Below are 16,343 nucleotides of genomic sequence, written 5' to 3'. Positions count from 1 at the left end.
TCGATTGCTGCTGTGACTTCAATTTCGTTGTACTTGTTACAATGACAATAAAATTCTATTCTATTCTATTCTATTCTATATAGCACTTTTAAAAACAACAGTTAACAAAGTGCTTTGACAGCAGACAGGACACAACAAAGCACAAGTCATAGAAACCCATAGGTACCCAGACAGTTCAAGAACCATGCAACATAAGATGAGACCATGAGGACTAAAATAAAGGCTAAAAACATACACTCATTAAGAAAAGGAAAGAGGGCAATAAAAGGCAGTTAAAAACAAAAAACAGGACAGCAAAGATGAAAAGATGAAGTTTTAATGATGATAAAATAACAAATAATGAATGATAGAGTATTGATGATATCAAAGCAAAGATAAATTAGAATAAGACACATGAGCAAAAGGATAAAACAATTAAGACAATTAAAGGGTACCAGAGAAGAAGGGATTAAAAATGAAACAAATGTGAGCCATAGATTAGATATAATCTGAATAAAAGTAAGTAACTATATCTATATGTTAACGTGACATAGAAAGAGTAAATAAAAGGATGGACGGACTTAATGTCATGGGAAATAAAAGATAAGAGAAAGGCTAAAAAACAGTAAAGCATAAATAAGACAGAGAGAAATAAAAGACGAAAGACGGCATCACATAAAAGCAAGTTTGTAAAAGTGAGTTTTTAAAAGTGACTTAAAACTTTTATTCTATTTCATTCCTCTTGTGTGTTTTTCCAGCTTCATGTCTGCTGACTCAGGCCAGGAATAAAACTTGTTGCATAAATCGACTGACCTCACTTTCCACCACAGAGGAAGAGAACTGGCTTGTCACCATCATGACTTGGCCTTTACCAGCGATTCTCTTGGCCTGAGTGTCTGTCATTGACCGTTACAGCAGAATAATAATAAAAAAAGTCATGTACGACCGCAGCGGGCCTGGGAAAACATCAGATTTAACTCAGGCTGTTTTCACATTTTCCATGTAAGACTCAGAGGACGGGGATTTTACTCTCAGGCGCCAGCGACGGTTGCTGATTTGTGGGTGAACGCTCCGGAAAAGCTGAAGTCACATCCGACACATTATGTTATCATATCAGCTTAAAGCAGAACAAGCCGTGTAATGAGCTCGGTGTCAGAAACACAACAGCAGACGCAGAGATTTGCAGATGTAATGTAGCCTGCTGACACTTTCACTTCTTTGTACACAGCAGCTCCATGCAGGCTGCACATTTCTCCCCTTATAGCGCTCCCTATAGTAATCCCCAGCATCACCGTGCCAGAGTGGGTGTTACAACAGTTTTTATACACAGATTTATGTCCAAGGCCGCGGCTCTGTCAGAGTAATGGTCTTATAATACTCTTTAAAGTAGCTCTGCACTACAGTAAGAGTCCATAAATCACGTAAACAACATCCTCACTTTCATGGAGCAGCATTAAAAATGTTCTCGGAGAAGTATGTTGAGAGAAAACTTTACCGGCCTACCCATCTTGCCCTTCTTCCCATGAACGCCAGGAACTCCCTGGAAAGAGGAGAGAAGAGAGTTTAGAGATAAAAGAGAAGAAGGAGAAATTTAAAAACATTAACAGGGTATACACTGAAATACTGAGGTTAAAAATACCTTTTTAAGACTTTCTTAAAGGGGCTGTGAGGAGTTTGAAAGTGATTTTGAAAAAGTCTCCCTTCTAGATATATGCCTGATCGTAATTCACACTTTAAAACAAGATAATCAGCACCAATAATGATGGTTACAGGTTATTTCAAATTTCAAAAAAATTGATTTACAGCACATCTTGATCTGTATGACAACACCATGCCAGCTGATGGACGATTTCTGTGATTAATTTTGTAGTGATGATGGACACAGGAGCTTAACTGTCAGACAGAAAAAGGACAGAAGAGCAGGAGATAGATAAACAGGAGAGTGATACAGCCCGAGCTAAAGGCTAATTAGCCTTTAGCTCGGGCTGTATCACTATATAACACAAGGGCTAAACTGTTTGTGCTAATGTTGATTCCAACCCACAGTCAGCAGTTATTCTGCAGTGGTCTGTTCAAACTTGAGAGTCTATCAGTAAAATGAAGAGTGAGGTTACGTTAGCTCTGATTGGTAGATGACTGATAGGACATAACCAGGATTTACTAACGTTACAGATTATAGACACGTCTTAGAGCACCGGGCTGTCAGCTGAGCTAAATATGGACAGCTGCTAAACTACTTACGTTAGCCGACAGATACGTTGTAGCACCAGGCTGCCGATAGCACTACATATAGCCGGCTGCTACAACTAGGGATGCAAATTATGAAGAATTAATTAATTGATAATCATTTCATCTTATCGATCGATGATCGATTAATTGATAAGCTGCAATTTTTCTGAGAAGCAGAACTTCCCTCTAAATCACTAGGTTCCTCTCCACAAAGATGCTATCTTTCTTATGAGAGAAAATGCAAATCATATTCCTTGATAAAAAAAAGTTATTCCTAGCAACAGGGAACAACACAATCACAGATGAAACAATGCAATGACAAGGCTTCTTTAAGGCTACTTGAAACATGAAAATAAATAAGTGCACTGTCTGTTAAAAGCAAAATAAACTTGCAAACTCAGGAGAGTGAGTGTTGCATCTTAACTTGTCTGTGTGTGTAAATGCACACACGTTTGTGCGTCTATGAACGCAATGGGACGGAAGGAGAAATGTGAACGTGACGACGTACAAGCGACATCAGGTCCTGTAAATTAGATGGCTATGGCTATTTGGTCCATCAATTAAAAAAAAATAAAAAATAAAAAAGGTACAGACCTGATTTATGAGAAAGGAAACTCTGAATCACCTCTGCTGTGAGCTAGTGCTTTATGGAAAGTAAAACACTGTCTGGTGTTTCAGGTTTGTTTGTAATAGTTACAAGGAGGAAAACAAATATTCATGGGTACTTTTGGAGTCAAAGCTTGAATACTGATAAAATTTAATACCTCATAAACTCATGATTAAGACTTTTTTAATACTTTTTAAAAGTCTTAATTTTCCAACAACTAATGAATCAACTTTTAATACTTTCCAAGACCCTGTGGACACCATGTTTGAACGTGAGATCATGAGAGTAAAGTTGCTCCTCATTCGAAGGGTTTAGACCCAGTGCTCACTTTATAAGGGGCACCTGTTCAGCTGCTCATTAACGCAATTATATCAACAGCCAATCGCATGGCAGTAGAAGAAAGGAGGTTTAAGGGACTCTGATCGAGCATGGTTGTCAAAGCTAGGCAGGCTTTTCACAAACAACCATCCCTACGCTGCAAAAAACTGAAATCTTATCAAGTGTTTTTGTCTTATTTCCAGTAGAAAATGTCTTTTTGGGCTAATTATGAGCCACATTCACCTGACCGGCCCAGAAAAATGTCTTGTTTCAAGTTATTCAAAGACAAAAATGAGGTCTGAATTGCTTGTAACAAGTTTAAAAAAAATCTGCCAATGAAAGAAGAGAAAAGTTACTTATATTAAGACATTATTCTAGTTCAGGCAAATTTTCCTTGTTGTGTCTTGTGGATCAGGGGATTCTCATCATGGACGTTCAGCCCATGAATGATGCTTTCAAGTCGATATGGAGCAAAATCTCTGAGGAAGGTCTCCAAGCACAGTCTACCCAATAAAGTGGCCAGTGAGTGTTAATCTTAACACATTAGGATTTGATTAAAAAACAGATCAATTCTCAAGTTTAAATAAGTGAGAAATGTGGTCAGAAAGAGTCAAAGTGAAGATATTTTGATGCTAATGATGAAAAAAGATGAAGTTATGGTAATAAATACACCCCGAGCAGGTTTGGCTTTTCTCATCATAAAACAAAACACACGATTATGTCCACAATGGTTAATTTAGGACACTTTAGTCGCAGCTTCCAAAGTGTGACTCAGCTTTTATGAGCTTTAACTGGAATATCTCAGGCTCAATTATCCTCCTGCTGGAGGTTAATACTTCAAAAGCTGTCTCATTTGCCAATTCGCTCCATGTTAGCTTGGTGGCACGCCATGTCAGAATTAATCCCTCACAGCCGCGGCTGCAGGAGTGAGGTCATTAGTTTTACATCGACTCTGCTGTGATAGAAAAAGTTGTCTGTCATCATTGGCTGGAGAAGAGAGGTGGCTGAAACGTTTGATTAATCCCGTGTTAACGAGCTGGAAGCGAACAGACGGACTGACGTGCTGGATGATCAACATTATTCAAGAGCCACTTGGCTAGTGTGGCTAATAACCAAAAACAGATGTCAGAGTGCTTTATGCAAGGTTTCTGAGCGTTTAGTGGCACTCTTTGTTCTGAAGGTTCAAGGGAAATGGAGTGCTCACTGTGTCAGGTATTTTAATATCATCAAAAACGGTGTAGAGATCAGAGAGTGATCCAGTAGATGCCTTTGCAACCTTCATCATCATCAGCTCTATTCATTCAGATGAGTTAGCGTTATTTAAACTTAACGTCTGATTGTCCAGTTGTCAGAAATTAAACTATGACGCGAAGTTCTATGAAATCCTGACTTTTTTAATTCATGACTTTTATATCATTTCTTATGATTTTTCATCATAATTTTGACTTCTTGTACAAATTTTAGCCATATTGTTTTGACTTTCAACCTTACTACAATCTTTGTCTCTTATTTCTAACTTTTTGCATCTAATTCCATTGTTCATTTCTATGTTAGCCTTGTTGTAAATTGTTCTTCATTATTCTGATTTATTATCGCCGATTTTGACTTTTCTTGTCAAGACTGACTTTTTTGTTCAAAATTTAGCCTTGTTACTTGGACTTTTACTTTGTTATTGATTCTTGATTTTATAAAGTTGACTTTGTGTCAATTTGGACTTTACCTCTCGGACTTTTATCTTCTCATTCGGATTCTAAGTCATTTATTTTTGAATGGAGTTAGTGTGAGCTCATGCAGGACGCCCAGCTGGGATCAGCTGACATCTACTAACTCCTCTCAACCAATCACAGTGTGTCTAACTACAAGGCAGTGTATTTAAATCACATCATCACTCTGTCTTATCTCTGCTACCTTTTTGCTACCCAGCTGCTGCTGTCTTAATAACCCCCCCCCCAGCCTCCTCCTATTAAGACTCTGTATGTATCCTATTGATACGTATGCATCCTTCTAATCTGTATGTACATATGGGGCAGGCTGCTCGGCTAACCAAGAAAGTATCTAAAGAAGCAGAGCTGTAACGCCAATTCTAACTGTATCCATTTGGCAATAATTGGTTCAATATATGACGAAAGTGTTCCTGACTGAATTTATAAGTACAATAAATTGTTACATAGTTTCGTCTTGTTATTATGAATTTTATCTTGTAATATTTTTCATCTCTTATTTCCTTGATACTACTCTAGAGTAGACAGGCACCGATCCATCGGTGCTGATTTCTTTAACTTTGGGGGATCGGTGATCGTCCCATCCTTACATATGAAACTGATCTTATGAATCTCCAGGAAGGTCTGACAGCCAGCCATTGTTGCTTTTTGTTCTCAGATCTAAAACTCAGGACACTTTATTGGTTGTTTAAGTTAAAAAATAAAGATTTTATTGTTTCACAGGTATTGTTCAGTGATATTCAATAAAATAAGATTGGAACATTGAAGGTATATGCTGTCAGTTGTAAAAAATGAGGGCTTTTTGAAGATCAATGATCTGCCAGAAAATTGTGATTGATGTACCCCTACTTTAGAGTAAGTGTGGATAACAAAAACAACAACAACAAAAAGCAATGTTGAAATGCTTCACATACATTTCTACCACCATTTGTTCACTTCCAACAGAGGATGGGTACTGAATTAAGTATTTTCAAAGTTACCGACCGAATTCTGTCTGTAGTACCGAGCATCAATTCACCTAAAAATCAAAAGGTACCATGTTTAGGTACCTAAATGCATCCTTGTAACAATGAGAGAGTGGAAAAGTCGGCAATTTTCCAGGCTGGGTATGAACACAGCATTGCGAGTTTATATAATGAAGAATAAATATAAAAACCAATACTTATTACCACATAATCCCATACAAAAGTATCAAACATTGGTACCATTGAGTACTGATACTGATTGCCAGGTACTGGGCATTGGTACCGTATCATTTCAAATGTGAAATGTACCCATCCCTTCTTCCAACCTTGAGCAGTAAAACATGAGAAAAATGTAAACAAAAATTTAAAAAAGAGTTGTTGTGAATGCAAACTGGTTTACTTTTATGATAATGTAAAAACAAACACATCAGATGTGTCTTTAATGAAAAGCCACAGGTATTTTTGAGAGGTGCACTGGCTGATAGTCACCGGTTCACAGGTGAGCAGCTACTGTCTGTCATTAAACATGATTTCTGTTGATTTCTGTGTCTACGTTCAGTTAGCTCAGGTTTGAACACAAATGAGTGATAATAACTAAATCCAGTTTTTTGTTTGTGTAGTTAATGAAAAAGTTGGCTTGAGGCTGAGGTTAGGACTAAATATGACACTAAGGACTTGATATGAAACATATTTCTCTCTAACTCTGTGGCCGAAGTGTGCGTGCAGCTGTAACTGCTCACAAACAGTAAAGGGGTCTTTATATATATTTTTATAGCAGAGGGGAGCTTGTGTGACTTTGAGCTCATAACAGTGATTTGGTGAAGTGAGCCTGCAGTGCTTCCTGGATGAAATCTATTTCTGTTTCATCGCCTTTAGATAGAAATATAATACAACCTCGTGGGCTTTCACTCTCACAGCCGCCAATACTCACTCTCTCCCCATCAGGACCAGGACGGCCAAAAAGCCCAGGGAGGCCAATGTGACCCTGGAGAGATGAATAAAAGATGGGTGAAGGAGCAGAAAGAGGGGATGATGGACACTGAGAAGAAGTTTCACGTCTAAAGACTTCAGCAGAGACGCTTTGATCTGTCACAGTCTTTTCACTGCAGCAGAACGATCCAGAAGAGTCACGCCTTGAGGCAAGTGTATATGCCCATGGACTGCATGGTGCTGGCTTCCACGATGTAGTCCAAGGGCACATACCCTCGCATCAGGGATCTCTGAAGACGCCGCTGCCAAACCTGCTGAGTGCACGAAGGGGGAGGAGCAGCCAAACAGCAGGAGCATAAATAACTCTGACCTTTAATGAGAAGTCTCAATGCTTTACTATTCTTCAGGCAGAGCAGTTTGCTTTTATGATATTTGGCTAACACGGATAAGAAAAGGAAGAAGCTGTAAAAAGAGTGAGTTCATTACCTCTACAGTACTTTCAGCACATTAGGAAAACCTGCCGTCGTTATCATAATGGAGTTAACGACAGAAGACGAGAAGTGTTTAGGATACAGAGGAGTTTATGAGGAGTTCATTCATTTAGCAGAGATTTGAAAACTCATTTCACATTAAAAAAAACTAAGAGACAAAGAAGAGTAAATATAGAAGCCATTTCAGCCAGTTAACAAAGAAAGATGAGAGGTCCAAAACTATGAGAAAGTAAGTCATTACTGTTCCAACTTATTTTATTGTTTTTGCTCCTATTGATTTACTTTATTGCTTGGCTGCTTGTCTTACTTGTTTTTTTACTGTCTGCTGTTTATTTTTACCTGTTTTTTACTGTACATTGTGAAGCACTTTGTTACCTGTATTCAGGGCTTGACATTAACTTTTGTGCTCACCAGCCACTGTGGTTATTAGCTCCCCAGAGTTACTAGCCACTCAGCATTTTCACTAGCCACAATTTTGTTGTTGGATAATTATGTTTAATATGATTAAAGCAGATGATGGCATACATCAAGTTTCCTTGAAAAAGATTTACAACCTGACACCTGTGCACACTCAGATTACATGCTAAAACATAACAACTACCCCAAATATAAGAAACTGTTATATTTTGGGCAAAATACTGTTAAATTTGGGGTTTTATAACTTTTTTTAATTAACATTTTGGGTCTTCGTCACGTTTTGGGCTCTAACGGAGCCTGCATATTACGATGTTGAATTAATTTCAAAGTAGGTTTTTTTCCTCTTCTGTTTGGTGTTTTCTTCTGTTATAACAGGTAAAAACAGACAAAGAATAAAACTTATAAACTTTACAAGCTGTGTTGTTTTGCAGCTCCAGATGGCTTTTCTTTGGTGGAAGTACAGGGAAAATGACTCTTTTAAAAGTAAAGATTGCAGACCCCAGTGCTACAAATAATATATAATAATAATAATTATTATTATTATTTTTATTATTATTATTATTGTTGTTCAGCTTGTTTAACATTTTTGTATCAAAATCAGGACTCTGACATAATAATGATTTTCTTTTGATGAGTTATTACTTTTCAATCTTAGTTTTTGACTTTTATCTTAAGTTTTTTTTTTCTTTTATCTCATTGGTTAAACTTTTTTTCCTATCTTGTTTTTTTGTGTTTTTTTTCCGTGCATTATTCTAGCTGTCCAAAGGGTGTGCATTGTTTTTAGGAAGAAATATAAAAAAAATAAATAAAAATAAAAAAACAATTAAAAACTAAAAATATTAAATAAAATGTGCAAACTCGTGCAGATATTTCCAACCTTTAATTAAACCATCAGGTTAAAATAGTTTATTTATGGCTTTAATTTCATAGTTCAGCCTAGTTATTACCATTATCATGACTTTCAATCCAATATTATGACTTTTTCTGTCATTTTCAGCCCTCAATTTTAAAAACCAAATTTTCCCCATGTATATACATTCCATAACTTTCCCATTTTATCTAATGGTAAGGATTCAAATTTAGTATTTTTATCTTATAATTCTGACTTTTAATTTCATTATTTCATAACTTGCATAATTTTTACAGAACAACCTTTATCTTATAGTTTAGACTTTATTTTTACTATTTTTTTCCTTTTTTAATTATATTTATTTCATAATAATAATGTATAATAATTTTTCTTTTTCTCGTAAGTTTGACTTCTAGAGACACTGTTTTTATTTTTTTATTTTTCCTCACAATATAATTTTTTTTACATAGTATATACCTTTAATCCTATTATTTTTACTTTCTTTTCACCATTATGACTTTTTATCTTTAATTTTCACCTTTTTTCATTTTTTTTTTTAATTTTGCAAGGTTTACTGTCATCTTTTTCTTAGTCTTTACTAAGTGTTTGTTTTCTGGTGGAAATGGGCTTCCATAAGTAAAAGAATCATGACAAGAAGAAAAAAAAAAAGAGTTAAAAAACATGAAAATCAACCTGTTTTCTCTAACAGCAGCAGATAAAACACATCATCTCAACCTCCTCGGAGAGTTTACATTTTAAAAACAAACCCAAAGCTGACACCACTCCATCATCTACTCACCCTGACTCCTTTTGGCCCCATTTTCCCTACAGGCCCGGGTAACCCCTAAAAACAGAAGACCAACAGATTTCTGTGGTTACAAACTGATGATGATGACTCATTTTTTGCATTTTTTTTAGGTTTTATTAACGTTTCAGCCTAAATACTTCAGCAGCATCTCATCAGCTTCTCTCAGACAGAGCAGAAAACCTCTCCCTGAATCTCTAAAGATCAACTCTCAGCCCCCTTCAGCTAAAAGCAGCGTCTCGACATAAACCTGCAGCCCTCGGTGATTCACAGCGCGCAGATGGTAGGGGGAGCTCAAAGCTAATCCATCACACGCTGCTAAGTGTCTACAGGGATCAGAGTTCAGACACAGTAAGTGTGCTTAAACCAGGATGTAAACACTGAGACCTGCGCTTGACCCCTGCACTATCATAAACATCCAGGAAGCCTGAGTGAGAGCGCCGTCGTCCAGCTGTTTATGGAGTCTGAAATTTTCTTAAAACTAAAAGGAAACAGATTTTTAACGTCGAGGAAGCTTCACGTTCGAGTTTAACTCCTCGAAGTGAGGGACGGACTGACATTCTCAGTCCAAGGGGACGGGGAAGTTTATTTCTACCTGGGGAGCTGCGGCATTAGTCACACTTTTATTACCTTTTCTTTCTCCACCACGGAAACTTTCTGACATTTTATTTCCTCTCTGGTCCGGGGGCATCTGTGGCTGAAACCAACTAAAGGTTCCCCGAGAGCTGTTTGTCTCCCTTCCTCAACCTTTTCTCTTTCATTCAGCTGCTATAAACATTTTATTTGGATTTGCCAAATTAGGTTTTTCAGACGCCGATGGCTGAGATTTTTTTTCTCTCCTCCCACAATGCAGTATCTTTAAATGTTTTCTTTTCTACAGTAAACATTCAATCCATTCACGTTTAATCTATAATTTCCCTCCTATGTGAGCAGAAGTGTGATTTATCGCAGCGCCATAATGACCACTTTGTTTCCAAAAAGGCAGCGTTCAGGGTAAAGATGCTATCTGAACCTCTATTTATGGCTTTATCTGTCTGTGAGTGTGTGTGTGTGAGTAGGAGTGTGTGTGGCCCTGCTCAACCAGCACCGCAACACTAGATTTACTGCACCTGCCTGCCAGGATAGCCTTTGGCCCCCGTGCTTCCATCACCTCCACGTTCGCCCTGCGGAGACAGAGAGGAGGGAGGAGGGAGCAGTCAGAGGATGGACAGAGACAGAGGAAGGCTTTCCTCTCTGCACATGTGGTTCCTGTTGGAGTCAGTGGTTGCAATAAGAAAGGGAAACAAGCTCTTCATTTATAAAGCAATGCTATGGAGGAATTTAAATCTCTCAGCTTCTCAATAAAGACCTTTTGTTCTGTCTCGTCAGTCCCGCTGCAGACGTCGCCCCTCTAACCGTTGGATTAATCCGACAGTAAGTGTTATTATAACGCGGTCCAGCCACGTGCTGCTAAGACCACTGTGAGCACAGATTTGCTGTTATACGTTTCCTCATCAACGCACAACACGGCGTGAGTCATTCCCTCCATGTGGTGAGACCAGACCAAACACAACCCTCCACTCTGCGTGTACGGGAAGAGGAGAACTGGATTAAGAAGTGACGGGGCGCCCCCTGCCCTTCCACGTGTCGAGGTGGAATGCTAAAGCCTGAGGTGAGGAGAGCACACCGACCCTTGTTTTCATGAAGGCAGGGAGAGCAGCAGCAAAGACTGAACAGAACGAGCATCAGTGAAGATACATGTGGCTCTGGTAGAATCTGACACAGCATAAAAAAATGCACGTTTTGTTATTTTTCATTTGGATGCATGGATGGCCGAGCAGAAATCTTAGTAGTAGCTGTAAATGTGGTAGAATTCAGAGCATAAATCAGAAAGCTATTACTGGAAAGATGCTGGATTCTGATTGGTTCAAACTGGTCTGCCTGTTGGCACTGTGGCTACAAAAAACCACAAGAAACACAGAGACCTCAAAGGTAGTGGGACAATTAAACAGGTGAAACACATGAGGGTCAATCAACAGTAGGGATGGGTACTGAATTAGGTACTTTTACAGGTACCGACTAGGGCTGGGGGATATATCAAATATACTCGATGTATCGCAGGTTTTTGCAGATGAGATGTATAAGATGGCTGTATCACGACCATCGAGCATAAACAGTAACCTACATGTTTTCAGACGTCAGAACGTAATTCTCTTCGGTGATTCGCTCGTTTCACTCTCTGCTGCTCTGTCGGTGCTCCTCTCACAGCGAGCACCACGCTCCGCCTGCACGTTGCATCAGTCGCAGGTTGTGGGTTCCCCGGGCTTGTTTTGTGAATAAATCTGAATGAATTAGTCTACTGGAACTAAAAATATTTAACTACATGAAGATTGGTTTGAAACAGAAGGTTTGCCAAACTTTACCTGATTGAGATTTCCCCTTTTTGCATTCAAATTTTAAAGATCCTCCTGAAAGGTCTGCTTGAATCATTAAACTGATGTCATTTTATGCATCAAAGGGTTGGATTTAACATTAATATAGTGATTTAGAGGAGAAATCATGATATCAAGATATATATCGTGTATTGAGATATAGCCTAAAAATAGAGATATTGGATTTTGGCCATATGGTGCAGCCCTAGTACTGAATTCTGTCAAAAGTACCAGGTACCAATTCATGTGGAATCAAAAGGTACCATGTTCAGGTACCTAAATGTATCCTTGTGACTCTGAGGGAGTGGAAGAGTAGGAGATGTTCATGCTGGACATCAGCACAGCATTGCAAGGTTACAAATTGAAAACTATATTTTATTGTTAAACAAACATATTTGTTTATTGTTTTACCACATAAGCACAAAAAATACTGAAAATTGGTACTGCTGAGTACTGATACTGATTGCCAGGTACTGGGCATCGATACGTATCATTTCAAATGTGAAAGGTATCCATCCCAACTCAATAGGGATGTCACCATCCCTAGTATCAGATCCGGATGCTTTTTTGTATTATTTTAAAGCAGACCTGGGCAAACTACGGCCCGCGGGCCACATCCGGCCCTTTGTGCATCCCTGTCCGGCCCTCGTGAGGCCAATCATAAACATAAAACTTGTGCGGCTGCATATGTCTTAATACTCCATATATCACAGGCACTGAACAAGACATTGTGGATTGAATTCTCCCTCTCTTTCACTGGCTCAGTCAGTCTCCTCCACCTGAACTTTCTACTGTTCTGAAGAGAGAGCACTGTTGCGTACACACGCAGCTCGTATGCGCATCACACACCAAAGACAAAACTTTAAGATACGCGTTTCACTATTTTAGAGTCAACCTTCTCACTATAAAATTCACGCTGCTCTTTCCTGATTGAAGAGGATGCTACGTTAGAGCAGAGCTACGTTAGTTTAACTCACGACATGTCATGTCAACACCAAAAAAGAAAGATAGAAAACAGCTAAGGCTCTTATAAAGTCTTCATCAATAAGTTCTGCACCGTTATCTGTCTCTGAGGTCTTCTGCAGCGTCTCTGGATCAAACCAACTAAAAGAGGGGGGTGGATGGTTTCTGAGTTTTCGATATAACGCCCAAGTACGGGACTTGATTTGACTTAGTAAAATATTAGCGATCACAGGAGCATACTTCAATTTTGGGGACTATCAGGAGAAATCACAAGCGAAGAGAACAGCTGGAGAAAGGGTTTAAAATGGGAGATTCCCTCGGTATTCAGGAGTGTTAGCAGTCTGCCAGCACTCTCAATCGGTAAAAGTGAGACATTTTCTCTTTCATTTTAGGATTCAATAATTGTTTTTTTTTTTACTTGACCTATACACCACAATTTTACATCACCTAATATAAACATTTACAGAGTGCTTTATTCTTCTGATTATCAGTTCTAGCTATTCAAAATATTTAATTTAGAGCATTTTACGATGAAGAAAGTTGGTGGCCCTCTGACACAATTCAGGTTCCTCATGTGGCCCCTGGTAAATATTAATTGCCCACCCCTGTTTTAAAGTATCAGTGATCGGGAATTCTAGCCAATCCTGTCAACCAATCATTCATGTAAGCCATCATAAAGCCAAAACTGCTGCCCAACGCCAAAGTAGAGTAAAACCAAGCACTATAAGTGCACCCAACCTTATAAAGTTGATGAGAGAATGATAAGATAAGGTATGATCCAGTGATGTAGAACAGCAGCCACACTTTGCTCTAGTACAGAACACGTGCACAACTAGATACGTTACAGCAATTACATCTGCTTTACAGCATCCTACGGTCTCAACTATTGGAGCCTCTTTTTTTAACATTGCAGACATTTTCAAAATACCCACTTTGTTTTTTTAAGGAATTTTGAAAGAAATAATAAAAGAAGTGGATGTTTATGTTATTTTTGTTTTTTTCTCAAAATAAAAAAAACACCCACAATGACGCTATGTTGGCTCTTCTACCAGCTTACATTATGATATGTCGTCCCATTTAGAGCACTGGTAATCCAGATTTGGTAATCTTAAAAACTGTGTATCTGTATCAGGGTGATCCAATCCAATGTTGCTTTGAAAAACCGGCACAAAACTGAGACAGATTACCTGTTCCTGGATAGCAAGAAATGGGATTTCCAAATCTGGACCATTTTGATCAACTGGCCCTGAGGTTTACCACGCACATTTTTTGTTAGGAAGTTTCTCTCAGAAATCTTTGGTGCTGCACGATCTCTGTTTTTCTCCAGCTCTGAATCTCACAGCTCCATACTCGTTTTAACAGCAACTGGCACTCCTGCTTCCTCATCTGATCTGGCGTGTTTTTATGTTATTATGGAAGTGTTTTGTTATTTAGGGGCACAGAGCTAACAGCTTTCAGACGCCTGACAAAAACCAATAGTGGTTATAACACAAAACAACCAGGGACTGGGAAAAACAACTGGAAAAATACATTTTTAAGAGACTATAGTTCCATAAACTGTTTGATGTTTTGATGAATCTTAGGGGAAACTATGATGATGTGCAAAAGCAGGGAATAAGATGAGGAATGCTGGGACAGAAGTGATGTGTTTCTATCACAAGGTGTCGCCAGTTATCATCGCAGAATGACAAAACATTTAAATGAAGTTCATTAACAAAAACAACAACTCCCAGGATGCAATCTGAGCAGACTCCTCTGCTTCTCAAACCGTTTGAGTCATTTCCCACAGAGAGGCCGTTTTTATCGTTGTGACACAGCACATTTTTCTCAGAGATAGTACACCGGATCTGGGCTCAGGAAGGAGGGAGAAAACCAGGAGGAGGAGGAGGAGGAGGAGGAGGAATGACCTAGGGGTGTCCAAACTATTTAGCCCAGTTGTTCCTCTGCCAAAAAACTTCTCCCGCCAAGATTCCAGCAACTAACGTCTCACGTCTCTCCTGTCTTTGCCGACTCTCTGCGTACGCCTCTTTGTTATCGTTCTGGAGGGTCTGCTGAAGCGTTCCCTCTCTTCCTCTCCTCATGTTGCCTGTTTTGTGACTTGAAATGGAAAGACGTGCTGGACTCTGACGGGAAGTGTGTCTGGCTCGTCTTTTTTATGAGTAAACAAACACTGACAAACAGATTTAACACAGCGAGCGTGATAACACCTGCAAGACACGGAGGAGGGAGTGTGTCAGGCACATGTGAAGCCTCGGTTTTGTAAACTCCTGCAGTTTGGGAAGTCGTCTTTTGCTGTCTTATGGTTGGGTCTTGTTACTGCAGAGATAGCTCTTTGCTTTGCGTGTGTTATTTGTTAAACTCGAGAGACGACGAGTGATTTACAGTAAAACAAATCACAGTGAAGTACTCACAGGTTCTCCAGGCAGACCAGATGGACCAGGGTGACCTTTTTGTCCCTGTGGAGAGAAAAACCAACACTTAAAGCTGTTTGCATCATGAGCGATATGCAGTTTTGTGTCATTCTGATCAAAAATTCACAGGAAACTCAACTTTGCATGGTGCACTTTGCAGAAAAAATGGGTTATGTTGGTGTAAGGAAGAAATATTACGCCAACAGACAAATTTAAGCGGATTTTTGCTCCTCATAAGTTCATTAAGTTGAGCTAAAACCATTTCAGTCAACACTACAGGGGTTGAAATTCTGCTGAGTGATTTCCCAATCACCTCAGAGGTACTTGACTTTGTTTCCTTCTGAATTATTCAATAAAATGACTTAATAAAGACCTAAAGGGTTCGGATTTAAAGGTTCCACAGCAAGGACAAATGTAATAGCTGTGAAACAAATAGACCACTTATCAGCAGCAATGGCTGGTTAACCCCGAATAAAACACTTTACGATTCTACACCAGAACAATGGCGTTTTTATTTATTCCTGCAGCACAGCTGCCTGGCCCTCAGTTTGTCTAATCGTTGCCATGAATGCACTCTGACAAAACAATTCACGGCAATCTTCCATTAATTAAAGCCTGAGCCAATTAGAGGAGAACAAATGAACCCAAAAGAGTAATTAATGGTCACCTTCATGCCCTGTGGTCTCAAATGAGCACGCCAGCTGCTGACAAAGGGTATTAATCTTTCAACAATCAAGGCCTACAGTGGAGACAGAGTCATGTGAGGGGAAGAACACGTCTTTTCCCCTCAAGTGTGAAGTCATTAGCCACCAGCTGCCCTGTCCTGTCTGCAGCAGAGCAAGTCAACCACAGGCATCCACAGGCTGATGTATGAAACTTCAGAGCAGAGTAAACAAACATCTCCACACCGAGGGGCCCGAAGTGAGCCGGTACAGGCCTGCAGGAGGAGTATGTACATATGTAGTGGTGGCCAAAGTTATTAAAACACATTAACAAAGTCATCATGATGCTCTCTTAATCCTGACATGGCGCCACCATGAGGAGATCAGGAGAAAAATATGGGTGCATTTCCACTTCAAACCTGCTGCTGAGCCAAATGAAGCTTCCAAAAATTAACTGCTACAGGACAAGACGTCATGATTTCAGAGTGGAAAACAGGAAACAGAAACAAACATGCAGGCCAAGTATTAGATTCAAGGTTCAAGGTAGTTCTTTGCTCAAGGGCCCATGGCGCTATAGTTAACAT

General features: G+C 39.1%; 1 protein-coding gene across 1 annotated transcript in view; it reads right to left on the bottom strand.

Annotated features, from left to right (window-relative positions):
• The window catches only part of col27a1b (collagen, type XXVII, alpha 1b), a 121,700-nt gene that overhangs the window by 56,828 nt on the left and 48,529 nt on the right, over nt 1-16,343 (bottom strand). Inside the window, exons 8-12 of the mRNA XM_074670028.1 lie at nt 15,098-15,142; nt 10,422-10,475; nt 9,307-9,351; nt 6,751-6,804; nt 1,475-1,519 (exon numbers count right to left, since the gene is read on the bottom strand). Of these exons, the coding sequence (XP_074526129.1) occupies nt 1,475-1,519; nt 6,751-6,804; nt 9,307-9,351; nt 10,422-10,475; nt 15,098-15,142 (243 nt within the window). The remainder of the gene's footprint in view (nt 1-1,474; nt 1,520-6,750; nt 6,805-9,306; nt 9,352-10,421; nt 10,476-15,097; nt 15,143-16,343) is intronic.

The sequence above is a fragment of the Halichoeres trimaculatus genome, unplaced genomic scaffold (genome assembly GCF_033239565.1).
Source record: "Halichoeres trimaculatus isolate MK-OKI-2021-1 unplaced genomic scaffold, fHalTri1.1 fHalTri1_scaffold_5, whole genome shotgun sequence".
Classification (NCBI taxonomy): Eukaryota; Metazoa; Chordata; class Actinopteri; order Labriformes; family Labridae; genus Halichoeres; species Halichoeres trimaculatus.
The sequence above is the reverse complement of the archived record's forward strand: the minus strand, read 5'-3'. Positions and strand labels throughout refer to the sequence as shown.